Genomic DNA, 26,576 nt, shown 5'->3' on the forward strand with positions numbered 1-26,576 from the left:
TTTTGAATAGACTTTGACAGACATCATTTAAAAATAATTCTGTATCACTTATAGTGAGAAGACATTGTATATTTATAATCTTTTTTTCCCAACAAATCTTGAGGAGTTCCTGCAGATTAAACTCTATCATTCCCAAATGTCTGGAAAACATCAGCAAGAGCTCCTACTTTTGCTGCAAGATACATTAATGTTCATCATGTCAATTTTACTTTCCAAACTCATTCATGCAGCTTTAATAAGGAAGTAACAGTTTCTAGTTCTTAAGAATTTAACCATTTCTTAGTTACATTCTAAATATTTTACTTTTAAAATGGTTCCATTCTTAAGATTTTACAACTTGAAACTGTTACTTTTTAAATTGTTACAAAGTAACAGTTTCTAGAAGTAAAATCTTTCGAATGTAACAATTTTAAAAGTAACAGTTTCTAGTTGTAAAATCTTAAGAATGGAACCATTTTAAAAGTAACAGAAGTAAGTAATATCTTAAGAATGTAACAACCAAACTTTCCAAACTTAATAATACAGGCAAAAGTAATTCCATACCAAAAGCACAATATGTTCTGATTTATGGAGTCAATCCAAAATCCTTGAATCCCTAAATTAAAAACCTTTAACTCAAAAATCAGCAAAATCTAAATGTTGAACATGCATGGCCTTATCCAAAGTTCAGATTTCTGTACTGGAATGTATGCATGAAAACTGGTGCGTATATAAGTTTAATGCCTCATTGTTGTTGAGTCAAAGAAAGAAAAATATAGCAATGGAAAAACAATTGTTACACTCCTTTTAATGTTGATAATGTAAGTGTTATTTTTTTTCAGAAGCATTTAACCTTTTTACAATTTCGTCTGTGTGTGTGTGCTCACACAGCAAGTGAGCATCAGAGGTTGATAATGTAAGTGTTTTTATTTTATTTAATTGATGTTCTCATCATTAACAAAGAAGGTGTCTGATGAATATTGCGCCACAAATGGTCTAGTTGTTGTTCCCAGACCAGTTTGGATCCTGTCGTGTTCTCCAGACATTCCTGGACCGGGTTCAGGAGCGTCGGCCAGCATGTGTGTGTGTGTGTGTGTGTGTGTGTGTGTGTGTGTGTGTGACAGCTCATGCAGAGACTCAGAAACTCCTGCGTGCTGAATTAATGGGAGCAGTTGAGGGTGTAATTGCAGTGCTGGAGTCAAAGCTGTGAGACACGATAATGTCCGCTGAATAAAAGCCTGGCAGAGTTTACGCACTGAACAATATTAGCGGATTACACACATCAAACAAGCTCTGATTAATGCCTGAGAGGCAGGACACAGTCGAAACAGGAGGAAATCGGAGATAATTGTATGAATATTTGAAAGCGCTAATGACCTAAAATCATTCTGCACAATAAAGAGTGCACTAGACACGTTTGAGGAATCACCATAGACTGGAAAAAAGGGAATCACAAGTTAAAATACTTGGATTTGTGCCGAGGTTGTTTCTGTTGTCGAGAAGGACATGTTCACCAACATGTTCTAGTTAATGATCTTACAGTTTCAGTGCATGCAGTTTTATCTCAGACCTAAAGTTTAAAGGGATATTTCACCAAAAAACAATTTCAAAAATTCTGTCATTGATTTAACCCTCGTGTTGTTTCAAACCTGAAATTCTGTTGAACACAAAAGAAGATATTTTGAAGGATGTTGGTAATCAGAGAGTTGACCAGGGTTGAGTAAATACATTATGACAGAATTTTCATTTTGGGATAAACTGTCCCTTTAAGGCTTAAAGGTACAACTCCCTGAATCTTTAGGCCTGAGACAAAACTGATGAACTTTATCTACAGTGAAACACAAATGCTCTGGAACATGGTTTCCAGAAGTGAAATCTTAAGAATGTAACAATTTTGAAAGTAACAGTTTCCAGGAGTATACGATATTTAGAATGTAACAATTTTAAAAGTAACCGTTTAGAAGTATAAAATATTTAGAATGTAACAATTTTAAAAGTAACCGTTTAGAAGTATAAAATATTTAGAATGTAACAATTTTAAAAGTAACCGTTTAGAAGTATACAAGATTAGAATGTAACAATCTTAAAAGTAACAGTTTCTAAATATTTAGAATGTAACCATTTTTAAACTAACAGTTTCTTGGAGTATGAAATATTTAGAATGTAATCATTTTAAAAGTAATAGTTGTGAACAACATGAGGGTGAGTGAAGACAGAATTTTTAGTTTTGGGTGAACTGTACCTTTAAGGTTTTAAGCAGGGATTGATGATGTGAAAGTGGTGGAGCAAGTTATTGCATTTAGATTATGAAGACAAATATTGTTCATTTGGCTGTGCACCAAGCAGTGTTATTTTAATATCACCGATGTACCGTTATTGCCTTTTATTAATATTTACAATTTTAGAGTTGTTAGAGTTGTTGCGTTTTGTCATTTTTATTAGTTTTTAAACATCCATTTCATTTTTATTATTTTTTATTTCAGTTTTAGTTTAGTTATAACTTCTAGGCCTAGATATTTTAGTATATAGTTAGGCTACTAGACTAAATGAAAATTAGAATTTTTGCCTTGGCAACAAGCTGAAAAAAAAAAGTCAGCGAATAATTTTTATTTCAGTTAATATTTTTTTTCATTTAAGTAATGGGAATTTTATATAAAAGTATTGGCACCAAATAATGTATGTTTTGGAGGTTTATGACTAGCCTATATACACGGCATTATCAGACATTATTAATTTGAAAGTGTCTTATTATTAGGGGGATTACTGAAATAAAGTGAGTCATTTGGTCATGTGATCTCTGCATGGTGATCAGTGTGATATGACTGCAAAGTTGACCAACTAGCAGAGCGCGCGCCCGAGAGCTGACGTCACTGTCCGAGGCTTCGGTCCATTTCTGTGTTTCTGCTGCCATCTAGAGGTGAAAGAACTACTGTGAGTAATACATTATATAGAAATAAATCTGTAATCTTGATTTGGATAAATATCACATTCAAAAGTGATGTGTTTTAAATGCAAACCCTGTCCTAAAATGTGATATATTATTTACAGCTTATGACGTTAACTTCGGAAAATATTAAAACAAACTTTGAGAATATCATACCATTGAATTTATTTATTTTAGTTATTTTGTGTTCAATTTTTTCTTAACTTGACCTCGATTTTTAAAAGATTTATTAATAATAATAATAATAATAATAACAATGATAAAATTAAATACAACCGAGATGACAGCCCAGACGTTTTAAAACAAATCAAAGGGAGGAGTGAAACTTGAAACTCTCTAAATTACTGGCAATCTATGGAAGTATACCTATTTTTTTACAGTCTACGAAGTATACCCCCATATAATTAGCGTTTCATATTTTTTTTATCTATGTTATTATTATGTGGTTTACGATATACTACTATAATATGTCAATGCTGTTTGTTACTTGAAATGATTTTAGAAAGAAAGTAAGAAGCGGACAGCCAGCCCTCTTCTGCATGCGTCATCTCTCCGCGCGCCCTCACTTGAGTTGCGTCATCAGCGCGCGCCCTGCCCTGTTTGGATCAAATTCCTTCTATCTTTGGACCCAGCACCAGCGCGATGATTTCAGCAGCGGTTCTGCGAGGTGTCGCGAGCCTGACCCGGGCACGAGCCGCTCACACAGGTACAGGAACACGCACGAGCTGGATCACAGCGACTCTGATGATGTCATTGACCTGTCATTGATTCTATTAGATTCCCTCGCGTTCAGGTTCATACAATGGTTGACAGGTCATTAGTTGTTGGTTGTGTGTGTGTGTGTGTGTGTGTGTGTGTGTGTGTGTGTGTGTGTGTGTGTGTGTGTGTGTGTGTGTGTGTGTGTGTGTGTGTGTGTGCCCTTATAATGACCCTAAATAACTCATATGACACGTGTATTATTATTTGTATCTATAATAATATAAATCTTGATCTTGAATGTGATCCATGTTGTTTTTCTAGATTCTTTGATAAATAGAAAGTTCAAAAGAACAGCATTTATTGAAAATAAAATCTTTTGTATCATTATAAATGTGTTCAGTAACTTTTGATCAATGTAATGAGTCCTTGATTAATAAAAGTATTGTTAAAATAAAATCACACACACACACGCTGAATGTTTCCCTCTGTTCGCAGCTCCGCTGGCCGTCAGATGTTACTCTCACGCTAAAGTGGAGACGGACGAGGAGTTTGACTCGCGCTGGGTGACGTACTTCAGCAAACCAGACCTGGACGCCTGGGAGCTGCGCAAAGGTGAAGATCTCACACACACTGATCTCACACACACTGATCTCACACACACTGATCTGAGTGTGTGTTGTCCTCAGGGATGAACACTCTGATTGGCTACGATCTCGTTCCGGAGCCGAAGATCTTGGCGTCGGCTCTGCGCGCCTGCAGGCGATTGGATGATCTGGCCAGTGCCATCCGCATCCTAGAGGCCGTCAAGGTGAGACTAACTAATGTGGGCGGGGCTTCGTTTAATTAGTGCGGAATTGATTGGATGGTTGTGGTTTGCTTGAGTGACAGGTTATAGTCCCGCCCTCGAGATGCTGCGAGAGGAACTGATTCTGATTCAGGATTATTAACACAATAATGATGTGCACCCATAAATCATTTAGATTAAACACCCCAATAAAAACGTGTGTGTGTGTGATGTGAGAGTGAGGGGAAGTTCCTGTGATTGACCTGTTGTGGTGTTTTCCGTCAGGATAAGTCGGGTCCTCATCGGGACATTTACCCGTATGTGATCCAGGAGCTCGGCCCGACTCTGCAGGAGCTCGGCATCTCCACGCCGGAGGAGCTCGGCATACACACCGCCTGATGCTGCTGTCGTTTACATGTGTGTGTGTGTTCCTCCTCACTCTGACACTGTGTGTCCATGTGTTTCACTACTGCGGATCTGCTTGGAAAAATTAGTTACTTTTACGTGTGTGTGTTCATGTCGTATCGGCAAACACTGATGAGGTCGGAAATTGTTATAATATTTATATAGAAATTAATAATTTAATAGATATAATGAAATGTACTGGTTTGATTTATTCTGTTTTTGATTTCTGAGATTAATGATAGGTACTTAGTTCTCTTAAAGTTTATACATCTTACAGTATAATGGTGGGTAGAAAAATAATGCATATATGTAAATTAAAAACACATTTCTAACAATTTTATAACGGTCTTTAGACACACACTCATAATATTTATTTATATAATATTTATATAAATTAATAAAAATACTAATACTACTAAACTATATATTAATTAATATACACTATATATATATATTATAAATATTAAATGTGAATATCTTAACACATTAATATATAATATAAATATTACAATGTTTTACATATATATGGCTATATAAATATGTATGTATATTTATATATATATATATATATTTTTTTTTTATATATATATATATTTTATATTTATATATATATATATATATATATATATATGTTCATTTTTCACTCACCGGCTGCTACATTTTTAAGTTACCAGGCATTCAAAACTATATTTATTTATACTGTATTTTATATTTTTATAAAATAAATACTACAATACTTGCCAACAAAAAGTTTGAAAATGATTAAACATGTAATTACGTACAGGTATTATTAAATATATGTTCAATGTAAAAACATGTATATGGACAATAAGAACATTGTATCAAGTGATTAATGTAAATGTTGTAGACGGCTCTTGTTGAATCCCGTCTTTGTTTCTGTTTCAGGGTTTCTGTGCGTCCGATGTTCTGGGAGTCCAGCTCGTCCCGTCCTGTATGAAATACAGCCCAAATAAATTATAAAGCAATACTGAAAGAGTGTGTGAGAGTTTTCCTGCGTCACTGTCAGCTTGTGTTTGAATAAATTTGTACACACAGACACTGAATTACATGTGTGTGTTTCTGATACTGACAATTTGATTAAACATTATTATCCAGCATTGAGGGCATTCCTCCATTTTTTTTTATACTCTGTATTATTCCAGTATTTGGGCATATTCTCTGAAACGTTTATAAATAGGCGTATTTTTTAAGATTTGTAAGTATTGAACGCACTGCTCGCGTCGGCCTGCAGTAGCGCTGGAGCGCCTGTGGGGGCAGCAGTGCGCACAATCAGCCGAGTGTGACGTCAGCGGAAGAAGAAGAAGCGCTCTGTTTACAGCTGTGTTTATATACTCTATTAGCATCACTTTCGATTATGTGATTTAAGACATGATTTCTGATTTAAACTTTAATTCTGAAACACCGACATGAGCGACACGATGGAGAGCCGAGAGCAGCGCACTCTTGTGTCCGAGCGAGAGGCTTCAGAAGAGACCAAGGTGATTTTAATGGAGTTTTAGCATTGTTGTTGCGTTAAACACCATTAATAATCATAAATGAAGATCACGTGTTCACGTGCTAGTGTGTGTCCTGTCATCGGTCAGTCAAAGCCGTGTGAATGTTAACGTTAGTTTGGGTGGAGTTCAACACTTCGAGTGGATCAAGTCTTGACAACACGAAATATATTTCAGAATTTAAGAGTTTTAGCCAAATAAGTAGCACTAGCAAATTAAATTGGCTTTCGTTGTATTAATACTGAAATTACAAACACTATAATATGGAGAATGTTGTATGATTGTTATAATGTTACAAGATTGCTTTTATGCACAAGTTATAACATACAACACAAATAACGTTACAGTGAGTGAGTGTGTGTGTGCAACAGAGTGGCTGAGTTTGGGTCTGTGTGTGTGTGTGTGTGTTAGAGAGTGAGTTTGAGTCTCTTTCTCTGTGTATGTGTGTGTGTGTGTGTGTGTGTGTGTGTGTGTGTGTTTGAGAGAGAGAGAGAGAATGATTGTGTGTGTGTGTGATCTATACCAGGTTAAGAATGCAATTGCAATTGAGAAAAATGTGGTAGTAATATCTTGTGAATGTGAAATGTGTCGCTGACGTCATCATGTGACTGGTGTTTGTTCATCAGAGACGGGGAAACAGGGATCAGCCGCACACAGGAGACGGGCGAGAGAAGACCGGACCGTATCTCATGACCAAAGCTCATGCTCTCAACACCAAACTCCGTGAGTCCAGCAGGAGGCCGTCTCACAGCACACACAGGGTTAAGAATAAATGGAGAATGAATGGGAGTAAATGGGGTTTCACCCCCAGAAATCCACTTTTCGCAGGATGTAATTTTTTGTCAAGTAATTTGAAAGTTGCATTCAAAAGGGGAGGGCTAAGATAATACACTCAGCTGAAAATTGCATTTTTAAGCATAATATTAAGCATGGCATAATTAAATAACTGTACACAAAATACTGATTCGACTGAGTTTTAATATTTTAGTAGCTCACCAAACGCAAAACTTCCACAAAAAAAAAAAGAAAAAAAGTTCCTGTGTAGTGCTGATGACTTCAGTGACCCAGATGAACCTGTGTTTCTGTTCTCTGTTGTTATCTGGGAATAACACACGGTTAACCAATCAGAATCAAGCATTCCACTGTGTAATTAGCATGGGAATTAGTGAAAGTAAACAGTGTGGTACGTTGTTGTTTTTTTGGGTTTTTTTCTCTCTTCTTTCCTTCTTTATTTTGTTTATGCAATAATGAATCTACTTGTTCAATATATACATTGTTGGAAATGATCCAGATGTTTAAGAGGTGCATGTTTGCACTATTGTGAAACAATTATTGAATAAAAAAAAAAAAAACAGTGTGGTATGTTTGGTCTTAAAGTGACAGAGACTAATATCCTACTTTCTGTGAATCAAACAAAAGAGACTTGTTTTTAGCTTTAATAAGAATAGATTTATATTTAATTAATGCAGTGCAATGTAATTTTACATTTGATTTTCACATTCTAACTACATGTTAAATAAACCTACCTTACCTCAAATCTTAATGTTTGTTAAATTTTGTCCCATAATATTGTAATTTGATTATTTTTTTCTTATTTTTAATAACGGAAATGAGATTACACAAAATAGCGAATGTCATGATATGTATCGATTTTCTCATATGGTGAAATAAGGATTTGGTCAACCGTGTGTGACGGATGTGTTTCTCTGCAGAGCGACAGAGAGAGTCGGCCAGACGAGTTCTGCTGCAGAGAGGCTCGAGTCCAGCCAGGTCTTCGCTTAATCCGCCGAGACACAAACCAAAGACGTGAGTCTAACCATATTGCGTAGCTTTTTCAGGGAACATTGCACGTTTGAGAGTGGCCTTTTATTGTGGACAGCCCTAAGGCACACCTGTGCAATACTCCCGCTGTGTAATGCTACGTTCACACCGGATGCGAATCGCACGTCAAATTCGTGCCTGACGCGTCTAGTTTGACGCTTGACCACTTTGTGTTAATTCGCGTGTCAAGAGTAAAACTGACGCGCGTAAAAACTTCAAAAAGTTTGAAGCGAAATTTACGCGCGTCAGAATCGAAATCCGTTGGCGGCCATTGTTTTTATGTCGACCGAGCATTCATCGAGTGTTATTAACTTGTCCTGTGATGTTTTTCTCTCTCACGTCCAGACACGAACTTATGCACATATGTTGATTGTCTTTACATCATAATACTATTTCATATAATCTAGATATGGAATAAATAACATGTCTCGTATATAGAAATAATGTTTTAAATGATAAAATATTTGCTTTGTTGTGCATAATCCCACCATGCATTTAGTCATATTACAAAATAATTTATTGAAGCATCCAGACACTTCACCACGTGAGCAAGCAGCTAGGCTCCTGATTGGTTAACGCGACGCGAATTCACGCCAAAGTTCAGATTTTTCAACTCGGGCGGCAGACGCGAAATCGCGTCAAACGCGTGAATGCACAAATGGCACTAACTGAATCATTCGCGCGTAACGCGCCAGACGCTCAATTCGCGGCATTCATGCAAACAAGGCGTATTCGAGTCTTCCGCGCTGCGCTCCACGTCTCATTCGAGCCGCAGGAATTTTTTACGTGCGTAACATGTCTTTGCATTGACTTAACCTCTTAACTTTCACCCCCCCTTTTTTGAATAGACATGGAAATGCTCATTTCAAACTTAAATGGTTTAATTCAAGAATGCTTTGGAATATAGACGCAAGATTGGTCTCGTTTTAAAGAAGACATTTGGCAGATTTTTCTCGAAGTGTACAATGTAAAAAATTTTATTATTCATATTTTATATAAAATATATATTTTCAAAACCTGGGCTACTCTAAAACTGCAGAAAAATCAAAGCCAAAAATCTGAACAAGTTGTGTTTCAAATTTTAGGTTAATATCTCAAAAAATGAGCTTTCAGTGAGATTTAGTTTGGACGCAGTACCAGACTTTTTCACTAGGGCACAACCAGACTCTATTACTGCCCATATAAGGGCGTCTCCATTTCCATTCGTGTTTTGAGTGATCTGAACCATTATTTTCACAAATTTCACACAATTTATGAAGTAGAAATCCTATTCAGAAGTAGTATGGGTAGTTTGGCAGATTTTGATATGAATTCAACCTCTAGAAATCACATACAAAGCACACGCATGCGCGTTATAGCTTATTGCCATAACACAAATGGTGAATCTATTTTTTTTTTCGTAATATTTAAAACATATTCAGACCTTTTTTTCTAAAATAATTGAATGGATGCTATCTTTTGAACTCTTGGCATGAAATCAAACTGAGGCTTCTAACTTTTTTTCATGATTTTTCATGTTCACTGCTATTTCAAAATAAAGGTCTGAACACGCTTTGAGTATGAAAATATTCTTGTTGCAAATTGATAAATTACGGCTCGTGTGTAAATTGTTTTGAAAATCAGTCACCAAATATGGAAACGGGGGCAAGCAGCTAGGCTCCTGATTGGTTAACGCGGCGTGAATTCACGCCAAAGTTCAGATTTTTCAACTCGGGCGGCAGACGCGAATAAACACTTATTTATTTCTAAACAAGTGTTGCGTTTATAATTTTGTTGTGTGTACTTGTTGCTAATATTACATTTGATCCTCATGAAGCATCATTTTGTCCTCAGAAACATTGCAATCCTCCTCCATCACAGTGTTGTTCTCAGTGCTGTTGTTCTCTTCTCCTCAGTGTGAAGTTTAATAAGGGATACGCTGCCTTGAGTCAGACAGGAGAAGATTCGCTCATCTCGCTGGATTCAGACAGGTGAGACTCGCTGTCCTCTGCCTCGTGTCTGTTAGACAAACTGGCTGGAAAATCTATTATATGATCAGAAATTACTAGACGATTCCTACGAAAGATCAGGGTTCTCATTTATATTAATTTTTGATTTTGATTTTTTGAATTGAAATTAATTTTTGATGTGTTTTAGCTTACCTCAAGGACATCCGAGATGTAGGTGTCTTTGGTTCCGCAGTATTTTTGTAGACTTTGAATTAAAGCCTCTTGTTTCCCTGTTATTATTCAATTTACGGAACCGGACACCAGTTATCTTGCCGAGAAAGTCAGGAGAGAAACAGAACAAAAGTGGATGTTACTCACTTGTTCAGACATTTCCTGTTAAAATTCTTATGTTGGTCATAATTCCAATTCAAAAAGAATAATCTGTGATTGTGAATGCCAGTTTCCACACCAGACACACACTCTCCTCACAACCCACGTAAAGCTGATCATGCTGCGAATAACTGCAGTTGCAGATTTCAGACAGAGATGGCGACAAAGAGGAAAAACTACAGACTGCAGCTTTAAATGCTCATTATGAGTCCTAATCATAAATAGACGCGTGTGCCACAATCTTCCACTGAGTGGGATTTATAATGGGAATTTCGCGCAGGTTCTGTATAAGTCTGATTATTTTTGGCTTTTTTCCGTGCACAAACACGTTTAGTTAGGATCCCACACACAGTTTTATAAATGAGAGCCCTGAGATAGAGAATGAAGTGTGTGTTGATGGATTGAGTGATTGATTTGTGTTGTTTGATTTGTTCAGTGATGCGGAGCTGGATTGTTCGTCTGGATATTCCTCAGCTGAGGTTAGTTAATGCCTTTAAACTGTCTGGGAAACGGGTTGCATGACCATCAAATTAATACAGAATTAAATGATCAATTATAAAAGTGTCACTTTTTTATCACAAGTACACCTCAGGTGTTCCTCAGGTGTTCCTCATGTGTTCCTCATGTGTTCCTCATGTGTTCCTCATGTGTTCCTCACGTGTTCCTCAGGTGTTCCTCATGTGTTCCTCATGTGTTCCTCATGTGTTCCTCATGTGTTCCTCATGTGTTCCTCATGTGTTCCTCACGTGTTCCTCACGTGTTCCTCACGTGTTCCTCACGTGTTCCTCACGTGTTCCTCAGGTGTTCCTCATGTGTTCCTCATGTGTTCCTCATGTGTTCCTCATGTGTTCCTCATGTGTTCCTCACGTGTTCCTCAGGTGTTCCTCAGGTGTTCCTCATGTGTTCCTCATGTGTTCCTCATGTGTTCCTCAAGTGTTCCTCACGTGTTCCTCACGTGTTCCTCACGTGTTCCTCACGTGTTCCTCACGTGTTCCTCATTTGTTCCTCACGTGTTCCTCACGTGTTCCTCACGTGTTCCTCACGTGTTCCTCATTTGTTCCTCGTGTTCCTCATGTGTTCCTCACGTGTTCCTCACGTGTTCCTCATGTGTTCCTCATGTGTTCCTCACGTGTTCCTCAGGTGTTCCTCAGGTGTTCCTCATGTGTTCCTCATGTGTTCCTCAGGTGTTCCTCAGGTGTTCCTCAGATGTTCCTCACGTGTTCCTCACGTGTTCCTCACGTGTTCCTCACGTGTTCCTCATGTGTTCCTCAGGTGTTCCTCATGTGTTCCTCATGTGTTCCTCAGGTGTTCCTCACGTGTTCCTCAGGTGTTCCTTATGTGTTCCTCATGTGTTCCTCATGTGTTCCTCATGTGTTCCTCATGTGTTCCTCACGTGTTCCTCAGGTGTTCCTCATGTGTTCCTCATGTGTTCCTCATGTGTTCCTCATGTGTTCCTCATGTGTTCCTCACGTGTTCCTCAGGTGTTCCTCAGGTGTTCCTCATGTGTTCCTCATGTGTTCCTCATGTGTTCCTCACGTGTTCCTCACGTGTTCCTCACGTGTTCCTCACGTGTTCCTCACGTGTTCCTCATTTGTTCCTCACGTGTTCCTCACGTGTTCCTCACGTGTTCCTCACGTGTTCCTCATTTGTTCCTCGTGTTCCTCATGTGTTCCTCACGTGTTCCTCACGTGTTCCTCATGTGTTCCTCATGTGTTCCTCACGTGTTCCTCAGGTGTTCCTCAGGTGTTCCTCATGTGTTCCTCATGTGTTCCTCAGGTGTTCCTCAGGTGTTCCTCAGATGTTCCTCACGTGTTCCTCACGTGTTCCTCACGTGTTCCTCACGTGTTCCTCATGTGTTCCTCAGGTGTTCCTCATGTGTTCCTCATGTGTTCCTCAGGTGTTCCTCACGTGTTCCTCAGGTGTTCCTTATGTGTTCCTCATGTGTTCCTCATGTGTTCCTCATGTGTTCCTCATGTGTTCCTCACGTGTTCCTCATGTGTTCCTCAGGTGTTCCTCATGTGTTCCTCATGTGTTCCTCAGGTGTTCCTCACGTGTTCCTCAGGTGTTCCTTATGTGTTCCTCATGTGTTCCTCAGATGTTCCTCACGTGTTCCTCACGTGTTCCTCACGTGTTCCTCACGTGTTCCTCATGTGTTCCTCAGGTGTTCCTCATGTGTTCCTCATGTGTTCCTCAGGTGTTCCTCACGTGTTCCTCAGGTGTTCCTTATGTGTTCCTCATGTGTTCCTCATGTGTTCCTCATGTGTTCCTCATGTGTTCCTCATGTGTTCCTCAGGTGTTCCTCAAGTGTTCCTCAGATGTTCCTCACGTGTTCCTCACGTGTTCCTCACGTGTTCCTCACGTGTTCCTCACGTGTTCCTCATGTGTTCCTCACGTGTTCCTCACGTGTTCCTCATGTGTTCCTCACGTGTTCCTCATGTGTTCCTCACGTGTTCCTCACGTGTTCCTCACGTGTTCCTCACGTGTTCCTCACGTGTTCCTCATGTGTTCCTCAGGTGTTCCTCATGTGTTCCTCATGTGTTCCTCAGGTGTTCCTCATGTGTTCCTCGTGTTCCTCACGTGTTCCTCACGTGTTCCTCACGTGTTCCTCACGTGTTCCTCAGGTGTTCCTCATGTGTTCCTCACGTGTTCCTCAGGTGTTCCTCATATGTTCCTCACGTGTTCCTCACGTGTTCCTCAGGTGTTCCTCAGATGTTCCTCACGTGTTCCTCACGTGTTCCTCAGGTGTTCCTCAGATGTTCCTCACGTGTTCCTCACGTGTTCCTCAGGTGTTCCTCACGTGTTCCTCACGTGTTCCTCAGGTGTTCCTCAGGTGTTCCTCACGTGTTCCTCAGGTGTTCCTCATATGTTCCTCATGTGTTCCTCAGGTGCACCCGGACCTGAGTCGGCAGCTGCTGAAGGATGGATATCACCTGGATGAAATCCCTGATGATGAAGATCTGGACCTCATTCCCCCGAAAGCCTTGAGCTCCTCCGTCTGCTGCTGCGCTGATGTTTCGTCCTGCTGCGTGCAGTGAAGTGTGTGTGTGTGAGTGTTTAATGGATCAAAGAGTTCTGCCCAAGTTCTTACAGTGTTTTTAAGAACAGTCATTTTGTTTGTGATGGTTGAAGCCCCGCGTCGTTCATTCTGTTGGTAAAACACTTGTTTTCGACGCTCATGCAAGTGTGATTCGCTAGTGTCTGTATCCCACAAAACCGCTTCGCAACCCTGTCATGAATCACCCTAGTTATATTTAAAGTCCCCCTGTGGTGAAACTCAAGCGTTTAATGTAGTTTATGTGTGTATGTGGTGTGTTTAATCCGCTTTAACACACACCGTGTGTAAGTTGATAAGTGGACAGCATTGCTGAGTATTTCCTCCTTAAAACCAAAGACAGTCTCAAAAACACGCTGTGAGATCGCTGGTGTTTCTGACGTCACAAACCACCTCGTAACCAATCAGATCAACGTGTGATCGTCAACCAGTGAGTGAGTGGAGGCGGGGTTTATTTGCATATTCATAGAACCGCGCATACTAAATGAGGCAAGGGTGTCGAGTTACATTCAAGATATTTTCAAGCAAGGAAAAAAAACTTTGAATATGTAATTTGGTGATCAAAGTTGAGTTTGAAGGGATAAATTGACCACAGGGGGACTTAAATTCTGCTTAGGATCATAACAGCAGATGTTTTGCACTATTGCATTATTTTATTTCTTCTTTCTTGCGTTTATTGGTAACTCTTTACAGTGAGGTCTCGTTTGTTAACATTAGTTAATGTTCATGTTACTTCACAGTGCAACAACTAAATACAACTACATGTATTCATAAATGTTGAGCTTGACCTTTAGTAATATTATTAAAAGCTGTAGATGTTAACTAATGTTTACCCCATTGTTAAGTGTTAACAGTTTATTTATGCCGGATTCTCATTAACGTAACGCCAAAGATCTGATCCTCATGGCTGTAATCAGGTCATTAAACAATATTTAAATTGTCCATGTTTTGTACATCATGGTCGTATTTGTAAACTCATCACTGAGAATAACAGACTTCAGTTACAACATCAATATTTGGTTTGTGTTTGGGCTGAAGTGTGATCAGGACGCGCTTGAATGACATTCATGCATATTTGACTCCAGTGATGAGTTTCTATCTTTATTCTGTGAGTTATTTGTCATATAATCATGAAAGCGCCTGTTTATGGCCGATGTTTCAGAGGAACTAAAGACTAAAGTGGGATCTGAAAGAAAATAAATTACCCATGATTCTCCAGTGCAGCGTTTGGGGAAGCGCGGTGTTACTGATATTGAGAAAGCTGACACTACTTTACATACTGTTGAGTTAAACAGGATGTGTGTGTGTGTGTGTGTGTGTGTGTGTGTGTGTGTGTGTGTGTGTGTGTGTGTGTGTGTGTGTGTGTGTGTGTGTGTGTCAAGGTCATGTATGTGTTTGGACTCTTTTGTCAAGTGTTTATTAACTTTTTTTATATTTTCTCTCTGTAAACATGTACTTTGAGCACCAACGCTTTATGAGATCGGCCTGATGTTCTGTTACTCTGATAGAAGGATGGATTTTGTTTATAACGTGAAGTGAGACGATTGAAACACTCGCTGTCGGATATAAATATGTTATTTTGTATTTATAACAAGCGTAATCGAGAATATTTTATCTGCCCTTTAAATAAGACAAGATATTGGTTTGAATATTAGGAAACTGTGTGTGTGTGTGTGTGAGGGAGAGAGAGATTTAGTCAGACTGGACAATCTTCAACACTATGCAACAAAACACTTCAATTCTTCACTTTAGCCACAGCAAACCAGTTTCTGACTTTACCATGCAATAACTTTTATTTTGTTGTAAGAAAAATATTATTTGTACGTATCAATGTTTTGTGAAATTAAAGGAAATGCTTAAACTCGATCTGTGGTGCTCATTATAAGCCGTCGAGCTGACAGAAAGATGTTAAATACATATATTTACGCTACACACTAACCTGCGACGTTGCACCGACTGCGCATGTCCGCCAGAGGCCGCTGCTGTGACACTGTTTAAACTCACACATATATTTGCACTTGAAATCACACCAGTGGCTTTTGAACCAATGTAATATGCTGTAATGAGAGTCTTTCATGAATTGAAACAGTAAAGAAGACAAAGTCATCCATTAATGTTCTCCTTTCAGCTTTTCGACACATTGCAATTTGCAAATAATCACACTTCCATCTGATGTTCAGATTAAAACCTCAACATCTTCCAGGAAATGCTCTCTCTGTAGGAGGTTAACTAGGTTAAGAAACAGCCATAGTCTATTCAAGCACTGAATAAAGTGTATACATATATATATATATATTTTGGTTATACTTTATTTGAAGGTGTCATTGTTGCAGTGTAATGACATATTTAAGTTGTGAGTATTAATGTACTATAGCTTCAGCCAGGGTATGATTAGGGTGTCCTCGAGGATTAGAGAGATGTAATTATGCAAAATTTACTGTTATTACTATAGTAGGACACTGTAAAATGAAGTGTTACCATGTTTGATTATTACAGATTGTTTAAATGAGTTTATATTTAAAATTTGGTGTTTTGCAAATACCACCACATGCATTATTCCACCAGTGTGTGTGTGTGTGTGAGACTGTGAGTGATTGGCAGATGGGCGCTGTGAACTCATTCCGCGTAGCGCGTGCAAGTCGCGCGCTCTCGCGAGGTGGGGGCGCGCGGCGCGTCGCGGAAACGCCAGAGACGCGAGCACAGAGCGGAAGGGACTGGAGCTGATTCTGCAGGGAGTTGAACGCCGGGCGTCTCGGAGTGTGTGTGTGTGTGTATGTGTGTGATCGCGGTTCTGCTCGCTTTAAACGGAGCGCACCGGAGTGTCACGCGCTCGCTCGCCGGAGGAACGGGAAAGCGCCGCCGGTGCGCGTGCACACAATTCACCGAGGGTTACCGAGTGGAAGAGCCGAGAGGAACGGAGGAATGGTAGATAACAGCAGCAAAACACAGATGGTGAGTCCGTGTAACTTACTTTAAATGTTCATAATGTTGCTTAACTAGTACCTCAGCTGGAGAACTCGGTTAAACATTCTCATAAATGAGTGTAAATCAGTCACACACTACATCATCATCATCATCATCTGTGTGTGTGTGTTTCTGCTGTTTATATATTCAACTGTCCTGCTAAAATAGCATATTCGTTTTCAGCCTGTTGATATTCAGACATCGTTAAACGTAGTTAAGGTAAATATGATGAAACAGTATTGAAGTGATTTTATAAATGATTGTATTAGTGAATGTTTAATGCTTTGACAGATGTTGTTTGTTTATATGTAAAACGCGAGATTTTTGTGTGTCTGTACTGTAGACGATGCACTTCTGCTTATAAAGTAGCTATGTGTGTTTATGACAAGAGAAAAGTGATAAATGGACATTTGTGCTGATTTTCCGTCCCCACCCTTTAACACCCCCCCCCCACACACACACACACACACACACACACACACACACTCCGTCCTGCTGAGGTTTTCATTATTACTCCCTTTATGAAGCTGTTTTTGTCTTGGCAGCCCACAATGGTTGTGATTTCAGGTTTTACTATCATTGTGGTCACACACACACACACACACACACACACACACACACGCACACACACACACACACACACACGCAGACACGTAAACACACACTCTGCCCCTCTCTCTCTCTCTCTCTCTCACACACACACACACACACAGACATGTAAACACACACTCTGCCCCTCTCTCTCTCTCTCTCTCTCTCTCTCTCTCTCTCACACACACGCATACATACACTCACACACACACACACCTAAATACACTCACACACACAGACACATAAACACACACTCTATCTCTCTCTCTCTTACACACACACACCTAAATACACTCACACACGCAGACACAAACACACACTCTATCTCTCTCTCTCACACACACACATACACACCTAAATACACTCACACACGCAAACACGTAAACACACAGTCTGCCTCTCTCCCTCACTCTCTCACACACACACACACACACACACGCAGACACATAAACACACACTCTATCCTTCTCTCTCTCACTCTCACACACGCACTCACATAAACACACACATACGCACACACATAAAGACAGTCTTCCGCTCTCACACACACACACACACACACACTCTCTCTCTCTCTCTCACACACACACTTAATCACTCACTCACTCAAAAATACACTTTCACTCAAACACACACACACACACACTCTCTCCGTCTCACACACACTCACTCACTCATTCAAAAACACGGTCAGTCACACACACACACACACACACACACACACACACACACACACTGTGCCAGATGCATCTGAACGCACAAACACACTGTTTTCATTAGGGGCCTCTGCTTTGATCCGCCGCTGAACTCTTTGAGTCGCATTATATTGTCTTAAACCACATCAGTCTGTTTTCTTCTTTAAACTGAAGTATGAAACTAATCTGTGAATCAAGCTTGTTTAGTTTTGAGATATAATTATACTGTAACCCATAAATCAGGATCCTGTCAGATCGTCTGTGGTTTACTGTCAGATTGTGTTAGATGTGCAGGTTTAGCAGGACAGACGAGTTACACACACACACACACACACCTGACAGGCGTGAGCAGCTCCGTGTCCATCCTCATGTCAGAAACTCTAACACTGTTACATTTTCTGATTTAAATGACTCAAACTGTGTTTGTTTTAGGGTGTCAATCATAGGCGATGTGTGACGTGAATATTGCTCATGATGAGATCGTGACGTGATTGCATGTGTTGTGTTGTTAGACTGATATATAACAATCATGATCAATAACTGCATGCAATTTTGCTAATTTTCATTTTAATGTCAGCTCCATATTTTGCAGTCAGATGGATGAGATTTCATGCTTTCAGATGTTTAAAAACATGCACATATAAGATGCATGTTCATAGGCATTTTTTGCTTCTATGATTCAATAATCATGTTTTCTGGATGTCTTAGAATAAATTTCAGTATTAATAATTAGCATGACAAATAGCCCACCATTCATTTTATTTAGCAATGCATATATATATATATATATATATATATGAAAAACATATTTATTTATGATTCGATCGTTGTCAGTGTATGGTAATTCTTGCGTTATTGACTATGATTGCATGTGCACCAATAATGTTGTTAATGAGTTAATCGAGTTAATGCGATCTGCATTATTCTGACTGTTCTCTGAGAATTGTGATTATTTTAACACTATTATACACAGACCGCACTGCACTAATGATGCTCACAGATTTCTCTCGATTTCAATGTCTTTGTCATTATATTAACAGTAGAGCGCGGGCGCTTGCAACGCCACGGTCACGGGTTCGATTCCCAGGGAAAGCAACAACGGATGAGAATGTAAATGCAATGAAAGTCGCTTCGGATAAAAGTAGGGCTGTGAAACGATTAATCGCATCCAAAATAAGTTTGTGTTTACATAATATATGTGTGTGTATTATATAATAATGTGTGTATAATTATTTTGTATATATATATATATATATATATATATATAAATAATATACTAGGGCTGTGAAACGATTAATCGCATCCAAAATAAAAGTTTGTGTTTACTGTTTACATAATATATGTGTGTGTAATTATATAATAATGTGTGTATAATTATTTTGTATATATATATATATATATATATATATATAATATATATTAGGGCTGTGAAACGATTAATCGCATCCAAAATAAAAGTTTGTGTTTACATAATATATGTGTGTGTAGTGTGTACAATTATTTTGTATATATAAATACACACACATGCTTGTATATATTTAAGAAATATTTGCATGTATATACTTTATATATATTTATACAAAATGTATATATTAATATATTTTATATGTTAATAACATATGTTTCTTAAAAATATACATGGATATGTGTTTATTTATATAAAACAAAATAATTATACACCCCACACACACATATATTATGTAAACACAAACTTTTATTTTGGATGCGATTAATCGTGATTAGACAGCCCTAGATAAAGCATCTGCCAAATGCATGAATGTAAATGTTGTAAACGAAGATGAGCTCAGTTTCTTCATCACACACACACACACACACACACTTAGATTCGAGTGGAATAGATGTGATTAAAGTGTTTGCGTCCCTGTTTATCGTAACATGTTTCACTATGATTATGGTTGCTCCGATTATGAGCTTAATTGCATGAATCTGATCTAATTATTGTGTTTACAATATTACCTGAATCTGATTATAATTGCATTATGAGGGTTCAATGCAAACCTGGTGATGTGTAACAACGGCCGAATGTGTGTGTGCTGAACAAAAGTGCATGCGTATGATCGAGTTGCCAAAACATTCCCAGCTTAAAGGGCCGGTTGATTATTTGTGATTTCACTTGTCTCGCTGTTGTTGGTGTGTAATGTCTCAGTTTGAGGATAAACAACATCTGCAAAGTTACAACGCCCAAAGTTCAAAGCAAAGGGAGAGATTTACTTTTACGGAAATCACTTTTTAAGGACTACAACACATGGCTGGCAGAACTACACAAGCTTCTTCACGGGTTAGTGGCATCACTAACTATTACATTTACATAAACCCCGCCCCAATTTATAGATTATCATGACAGAATATGCTAATCAATGACTAGAAGAGAGTTAACGCATAAATTCATCAACTAAGCGTTCAGAAATGTCCAGTTGCTCTACATCTTCTTGAGTCGCTCCATCTTTGTCTGACTCCGGTTTGAATATAAAACGCTAAATAAAAACGTTTTTGAACTTTTCAGTGTGTGTGTGTGTGTGTGTGTGTGTGTGTGTGAGAGAGAGAAATAGGTTTGTTTTTGTTTTGGTGACCCACAATGGTGGTGATTTTATTATAGTCACAAACACACACACAAGCTCTTGAAGCTCCGCCCCCCTGCACCGGGAGCTGCAGCTCATTTGCATTTAAAGGCACACACACAAAAACAGCGTTTTTACTCAACCTCAAAAGGTGGTGATTTTAACATGATATAAAAAATATCTGCGGGTTATTTTGGGCTAAAACTTTTACACACACACTCTGGAGACATCAGAGACTTATTTTATTTTTCTATATTGTAAAAAGGGCATTTTAGGACCTCTTTAAATCAAGAGAAATAATGTGGGTTTAGTCCATCCTCAAAAGTCAAAGGTGGCCATTTAAGCCCCTTTTCCAAAGATGTACTAAACTGCAGAACTGGTTTCACTATTAGAACTGTTTTCACTATTAGAACTGGTTTCACTGTTAGAACTGGTTTCACTGTTAGAACTGGTTTCACTATTAGAACTGGTTTCACTGTTAGAACTGGTTTCACTATTAGAACTGGTTTCACTATTAGAACTGGTTTCACTATTAGAACTGGTTTCACTGTTAGAACTGGTTTCACTATTAGATCTGGTTTCACTATTAGAACTGGTTTCACTGTTAGAACTGGTTTCACTATTAGTACTGGTTTCACTATTAGAACTGGTTTCACTGTTAGAACTGGTTTCACTGTTAGAACTGGTTTCACTATTAGAACTGGTTTCACTGTTAGAACTGGTTTCACTATTAGAACTGGTTTCACTGTTAGAACTGGTTTCACTATTAGAACTGTTTTCACTGTTAGAACTGGTTTCACTGTTAGAACTGTTTTCACTGTTAGAACAGGTTTCACTTTTAGAACAGGTTTCACTATTAGAACTGGTTTCACTATTAGAACTGGTTTCACTATTAGTACTGGTTTCACTGTTAGAACTGGTTTCACTGTTAGAACTGGTTTCACTGTTAGAACTGGTTACACTGTTAGAACTGGTTTCACTGATAGAACTGGTTTCACTGTTAGAACTGGTTTCACTGTTAGAACTGGTTTCACTATTAGAACTGGTTTCACTGTTAGAACTGGTTTCACTGTTAGAACTGCTTTCACTATTAGAACTGTTTTCACTATTAGAACTGGTTTCACTGTTAGAACTGGTTTCACTATTAGTACTGTTTTCACTATTAGAACTGGTTTCACTGTTAGAACTGGTTTCACTATTAGAACTGGTTTCACTATTAGTACTGTTTTCACTGTTAGAACTGGTTTCACTATTAGAACTGGTTTCACTATTAGTACTGTTTTCACTGTTAGAACTGGTTTCACTATTAGATCTGGTTTCACTATTAGAACTGGTTTCACTGTTAGAACTGGTTTCACTATTAGTACTGGTTTCACTATTAGAACTGGTTTCACTGTTAGAACTGGTTTCACTGTTAGAACTGGTTTCACTATTAGAACTGGTTTCACTGTTAGAACTGGTTTCACTATTAGAACTGGTTTCACTGTTAGAACTGGTTTCACTATTAGAACTGTTTTCACTGTTAGAACTGGTTTCACTGTTAGAACTGTTTTCACTGTTAGAACTGGTTTCACTGTTAGAACTGGTTTCACTATTAGAACTGGTTTCACTATTAGAACTGGTTTCACTATTAGTACTGGTTTCACTGTTAGAACTGGTTTCACTATTAGAACTGGATTCACTGTGAGTGTAAACGTGCAGATTAAGGGACGAAAATATTATTTACTGGGTTTCACTTTCCACGTTTTCTAAAGCACACGGTTCTAGCTCTTCAAAAGCACTCCGGTTGTCTTGACCCGTCCTCTTTAAAGCTGTGCCGTAGTTTGAGTGTTCAGGTCATTGACGTCGTCTTCTTCTTCTTCTGTCTCTCAGGAGGCCGGTTTGTCGGGTGGCCTGAAGCTGGAGGCCATGATGGAGCATCTCCAGCGTCAGCAACAGGCGCGAGTGGAGAACGAGCACAAGGAGCGACGGCTTCGAGAAGCTCACATCATGTACGCGCAGCAGGTCGCGGCTCAACAGGCCATACTAGCCGCCGCTAGGGCTTCTGGAGCCGGTTTCATGAGCAGCGGACAGCTCTCTCAGCTCTCTCTCGGCTCCAATCAGAGCAGCGTCGAGGACGAGCGCGGGCGAGACTCGGATGACGAGGATGAGGATGATGAGATGATGGAGGGCGATGAAGGCAGCGAGGAAGACGAGCGCACGCCGAGTGGACTGGAGTTTCTCAGGAATCAGACGCTCGCGCTTCAACGGGGAGCCGTACGTTTACCCGGACGCCCGATCGCAAGCTTCCCGGACCCCAGAAGAGACCCGTCGCCCACCGTCAGGGTGAAGCAAGAACCCGAGGACGATCTCTCGCCCGTCGAGCACCCTTCTGCCGCGTCGCCCAGCGCACACGCGGAGTGGAGCTACGACGAGCACTTTAAAGTGGTAAGAGGTTTTTCATTGAAAAATATTTCTTCATGTCTTAAAATATCTTGGATGTAACTCGACACCCTCGTCTCATTTAGTATGCGTGGTCTATGAATATGCAAATGAGCCCCGCCTCCACTCACTCACTCACTGGTTGACGATCACACGGTTTGTGACGTCAGAAACACCAGCGTGTTTTTGAGACTGTCTTTGGTTCACTGCAGTTTCAGCAATGCTGTCCACTTATCAACTTACACACGGTGTGTGTTAAAGCGGATTAAACACACCACATACACACATAAACTACATTAAACACTGGATTTACACCACAGGGGGACTTTAAGTGAATTTAAGTTGCTTTTGGCTCCTCTTTGGAGTCAGACAAGATTAACAAGATTATTTTTCTTAATTCATTGACAGATATAAAAAGTGTCTTGTTTTAAGCACAAACTCACTTCATTTTGATTCAATTTCAGCAAAAAAGACTGACGAAAAGATATCTTTTGCTTCTCCACTAAATGTATGTTGATTTAACCCTCTGGGGTTCTTCGTTTAACAGTCACACTCGGGGCCTTCGGGTCAAAATTGACCCAAACGGCGGGATTCATATTTAAAAAAGAAAATCATAAATTATTTTTTTTTACTTGTTTTTTATATTTTTTTCTCTTTTTTTTTTGTTGAGAAAATTTCAAAAATAAAAAAAAATATAATTAGTATTAATGCAATATAATTATGACCAAATTTTCCCCCATTGAATATAATAGAAATTTTTTTTTTTTTTTTAAATATTGTTTTTTAAAGCTGTATTTCATTTTGGAGTCAAGCCTAGGCCTCATAAAAGCAATTTTTGAAATTAGAGGGACGCCATCTCATGGATAAACTAAGCTTTTTAAAAATGCAAAAAACATGTATAATCTGAATTTTTTTGGTGTGTTTGTGTATAAAGATGTGTTTGTGTGTGTGGATGTGTCTGTTTTGCTCTCTTGATGTTTTATAGATTCACCCCTTTTTTGTGCTTTTTTTCAAGATCGTTGCTGATTTATAGATTGTACGCACAAAAAAACTCAGTATTTCCACATTTTTGCCAATTTCCCATTCATTTCCTATGCGGGTCATTTTTGACTCGAAGGTCCTGAGTGTGACTATTTTTTTACGACCACTTAGACTTTTCAAATCCTGTCCCCAATTTTTTTGAGCGTTCATATACCAAGTACCATTAAACTCACCAAGTTTCGGACCATTCCGATGAAGCTACGATTTTTAACATTTTTTTATTTAAACGCTTCGGGTCATTGTTGACCTGAAGAACCCCAAAGGGTTAAGAACATTTGTATATTTGTGCTGGAAAATATTTGTGTTTTATCAAGTTCATAATATCCTCTAGTACAGAAATTGTTTAATTAATAACAAACTTTCTGCCACTTTGGTGGATTTTACATGGCAGTCGAGTTCAAGAACGGTTTTTCATCATTATTATTCAATCATAATCCTCATTCATATTGGCAGTGTGTATGATTATATGTGTTTATATCGCAGTGTGATATCGCAGTGGTTCAGTTAGTCATGGTTTCTCCCTCGTGTGTGTTTGTGTTTGGCTTCGTCACGGCGTGTGTCGCTGGCACAGAGCCGGACACTTCGCTGGACGTATTTGTTCTCGTGCGCTCCTGCCAAACCCTGAGTCGACTTTGGCCGGCGTCCAGACTGTGTAAAGAGACATTTGGCCCAATTTTGTCAGTTCACACGTGGGAGTGTTTGTGCACGTGTGCAGTGTGTGTGTGTTACGAGTTGCGCTATGATCTGCATGATCACAAGGGAATCTCCGTCATCCGGGGCTAAAATGTGTAAACCTGAACTTCTAATGTAATGCATTCTCATTTATGCATTTAATAGTACAGGCAACCCTACATTTATTCAACATTTTTCATAGTTTATTACTATAGTTGGTAATGAAACATGACCAGAGTAAGAGTTATGAACTGGTTTTGTCCATCCTTCTGTTGGACTCTCACACATGAATCATGTTCAATATCTGTTAAATTTAAAGGAGTAGTTCACTTTTTAAAAAAACTTTTGCTGATAATTTACTCGCCCCCGTGTCATCCAAGATGTCCATGTCTTTCTTTCTTCAGACGAAAAGAAATTAAGGTTTTTGATGAAAACATTCCAGGATTTTCTCCATATAATGGACTTCAATGGGGTCCAAACGGTTCAGGGTCCAAAAGACAGTTTCAGTACAAACTGTTCAAAGGGCTTTAAACGACACCAGACGATGAATAAGGGTCTTATCAAGCGAAGCGATCGCTCATTTAATAAATAAACAACAAAGTTTAATTTTTTTAAGCTCAAATGGTCAAAACGAATGCACATCACAGAACATAGCAAGGCGAGCATTTGAGCTTATACAACTTAAACTTTGTTATTTATTTATTAAATGAGCGATCGTTTCGCTTGATAAGACCCTTATTCATCATCTGGAATCGTTTAAAGCCCTTTGAACAGTTTGCACTGAAACTGTCTTTTGGACCTTGAACCGTTTGGTCCCCATTGAAGTCCATTATATGGAGAAAATCCTGAAATGTTTTCATCAAAAACCTTAATTTCTTTAAAGACATGGACATCTTGGATGACATGGGGGCGAGTAAATTATCAGCAAAAGTTTTTTTTAAAAAGTGAACTACTCCTTTAACTACACAATAATACCAGTTTAGCTCAACCAGTGACCAAGCAATGCTTCATGTTATTCAGTGTGTGTGTGTAAAAAGAGCAGAAAACACACTTCAGCTCAAAGTGGAGGAATCATTGTTACTGTAGTCACTGTATGAGGAATATTTGGGTGTAATATGTATGTCTCAGTTTACTTTATTTTGCTCTCCTCACTCATAAATGAACTATAGTGTCTAGTAGTTTTAGTTGTAAAACAATATCAAAGATTATATGTCTGAATCATTTTTCGGATCACAATAAGAGCAGAAACATGAGTTGAATAGCCAGTAAATCGAGTCGGTTTTGATTTCGGATGGACTGAATATAAATCTGTTGACGTCTTGCTGTGAATCAGGCGATCTGTCAAGAGCTTGATGTGATTAAAGGCCTGGAGCTGCTTATTTATAGAGGCATCATCCTTTCTACTCTCCCAATATAGAACAGCGGTGTGCAAATGGACAATCCTCACAGCGGAGAGAGAGACTAGTGGATAAGTCCTGCTTATGATTCTGGAAGTCAATGTGTTTCAAGCTGATTTTGATTGAATTAAATGCATTGAGCGATTTCATTTATCTTGCTTTATATATCATATATTTAAGTGCATAGAAATGAAGAGCAAAATGCACACATTTAGTGTGTTATGCATTGTCAGGCATCCACATAAATTACTCAATCATGTCGTTTCATAAACCAACTAACTGAGTAATATTTTCTGGCCAGATTCATATGCAATTAACTGTTTGCAAAATGCATGCAAAATAAAGTGTATTGTGACTCTTAAAAAATTAGGACTAAAACCAATTTGCAGTCATGATGATTCTTTAAATGTATTGGAATATAATGGACAAAATCAAGTGCACTTCAACTTACTGCTAAATGCATTAATGCCAAATGTAATCTTGCATCGCATTGAAATATATTGAAACTTGTTATATTAGAATAAAACTTTTTAAAAGATAATTGCGATTTTTTTTTTTTTTTTTTTTTTTTTTTTTTATCTCACAATTTGCTCTCACAATGAGTTATAAAGTCACAATTTCAATTCTGAGGAAAGAGTCTGTATTTTTTTCCCTTAGAATTGGACTTTACATCTTGCAATTGCGAGTTTATTATTTTATT

The 26,576-nt window shown here is 38.5% G+C and overlaps 3 protein-coding genes across 3 annotated transcripts in view; all 3 read left to right on the forward strand.

The window, feature by feature from the left end:
- Positions 1-3,429: 3,429 nt before the first annotated feature.
- cox5ab (cytochrome c oxidase subunit 5Ab) lies at positions 3,430-5,805 on the forward strand. Its single transcript, XM_089116567.1, has 5 exons — positions 3,430-3,629; positions 4,118-4,234; positions 4,309-4,430; positions 4,692-4,823; positions 5,718-5,805. The coding sequence occupies exons 1-4, from the start codon at positions 3,566-3,568 to the stop codon at positions 4,803-4,805; spliced, it is 417 nt and encodes a 138-aa protein (XP_088972693.1). The 5' UTR covers positions 3,430-3,565; the 3' UTR covers positions 4,806-4,823; positions 5,718-5,805.
- Positions 5,806-6,103: 298 nt separating this feature from the next.
- fam219b (family with sequence similarity 219 member B) lies at positions 6,104-13,708 on the forward strand. The gene is made up of 6 exons (XM_039683820.2): positions 6,104-6,310; positions 6,952-7,048; positions 8,038-8,131; positions 10,042-10,116; positions 10,901-10,943; positions 13,350-13,708. Exons 1-6 carry the CDS (start codon positions 6,239-6,241, stop codon positions 13,497-13,499), a joined length of 531 nt encoding a protein of 176 aa, XP_039539754.2. The 5' UTR covers positions 6,104-6,238; the 3' UTR covers positions 13,500-13,708.
- A 2,423-nt stretch (positions 13,709-16,131) lies between these two features.
- The window catches only part of LOC120487663 (AT-rich interactive domain-containing protein 3B), a 43,545-nt gene continuing 33,100 nt past the window's right edge, over positions 16,132-26,576 (forward strand). The window contains exons 1-2 of the mRNA XM_039683932.2: positions 16,132-16,468; positions 22,218-22,772. Coding sequence (XP_039539866.2) covers positions 16,439-16,468; positions 22,218-22,772 — 585 coding nt within the window. The 5' untranslated portion in view covers positions 16,132-16,438. The remainder of the gene's footprint in view (positions 16,469-22,217; positions 22,773-26,576) is intronic.

This window comes from Pimephales promelas, chromosome 10, assembly GCF_988280905.1.
Source record: "Pimephales promelas chromosome 10, fPimPro1.hap1.1, whole genome shotgun sequence".
Taxonomy (NCBI): Eukaryota; Metazoa; Chordata; class Actinopteri; order Cypriniformes; family Leuciscidae; genus Pimephales; species Pimephales promelas.

What these genes read in the sequence shown, in the direction of transcription:
- cox5ab (XM_089116567.1), top strand. Translation starts at nt 3,566, where the DNA reads ATGATTTCAGCAGCGGTTCTGCGAGGTGTCGCGAGCCTGACCCGGGCA. An exon ending in GGCACGAGCCGCTCACACAG is followed by an intron (nt 3,630 to 4,117) that starts GTACAGGAACAC and finishes CTCTGTTCGCAG; the next exon opens with CTCCGCTGGCCGTCAGATGT. An exon ending in CGCCTGGGAGCTGCGCAAAG is followed by an intron (nt 4,235 to 4,308) that starts GTGAAGATCTCA and finishes TGTTGTCCTCAG; the next exon opens with GGATGAACACTCTGATTGGC.
- fam219b (XM_039683820.2), top strand. Translation starts at nt 6,239, where the DNA reads ATGAGCGACACGATGGAGAGCCGAGAGCAGCGCACTCTTGTGTCCGAG. An exon ending in AGGCTTCAGAAGAGACCAAG is followed by an intron (nt 6,311 to 6,951) that starts GTGATTTTAATG and finishes TTTGTTCATCAG; the next exon opens with AGACGGGGAAACAGGGATCA. An exon ending in CCGAGACACAAACCAAAGAC is followed by an intron (nt 8,132 to 10,041) that starts GTGAGTCTAACC and finishes TCTTCTCCTCAG; the next exon opens with TGTGAAGTTTAATAAGGGAT.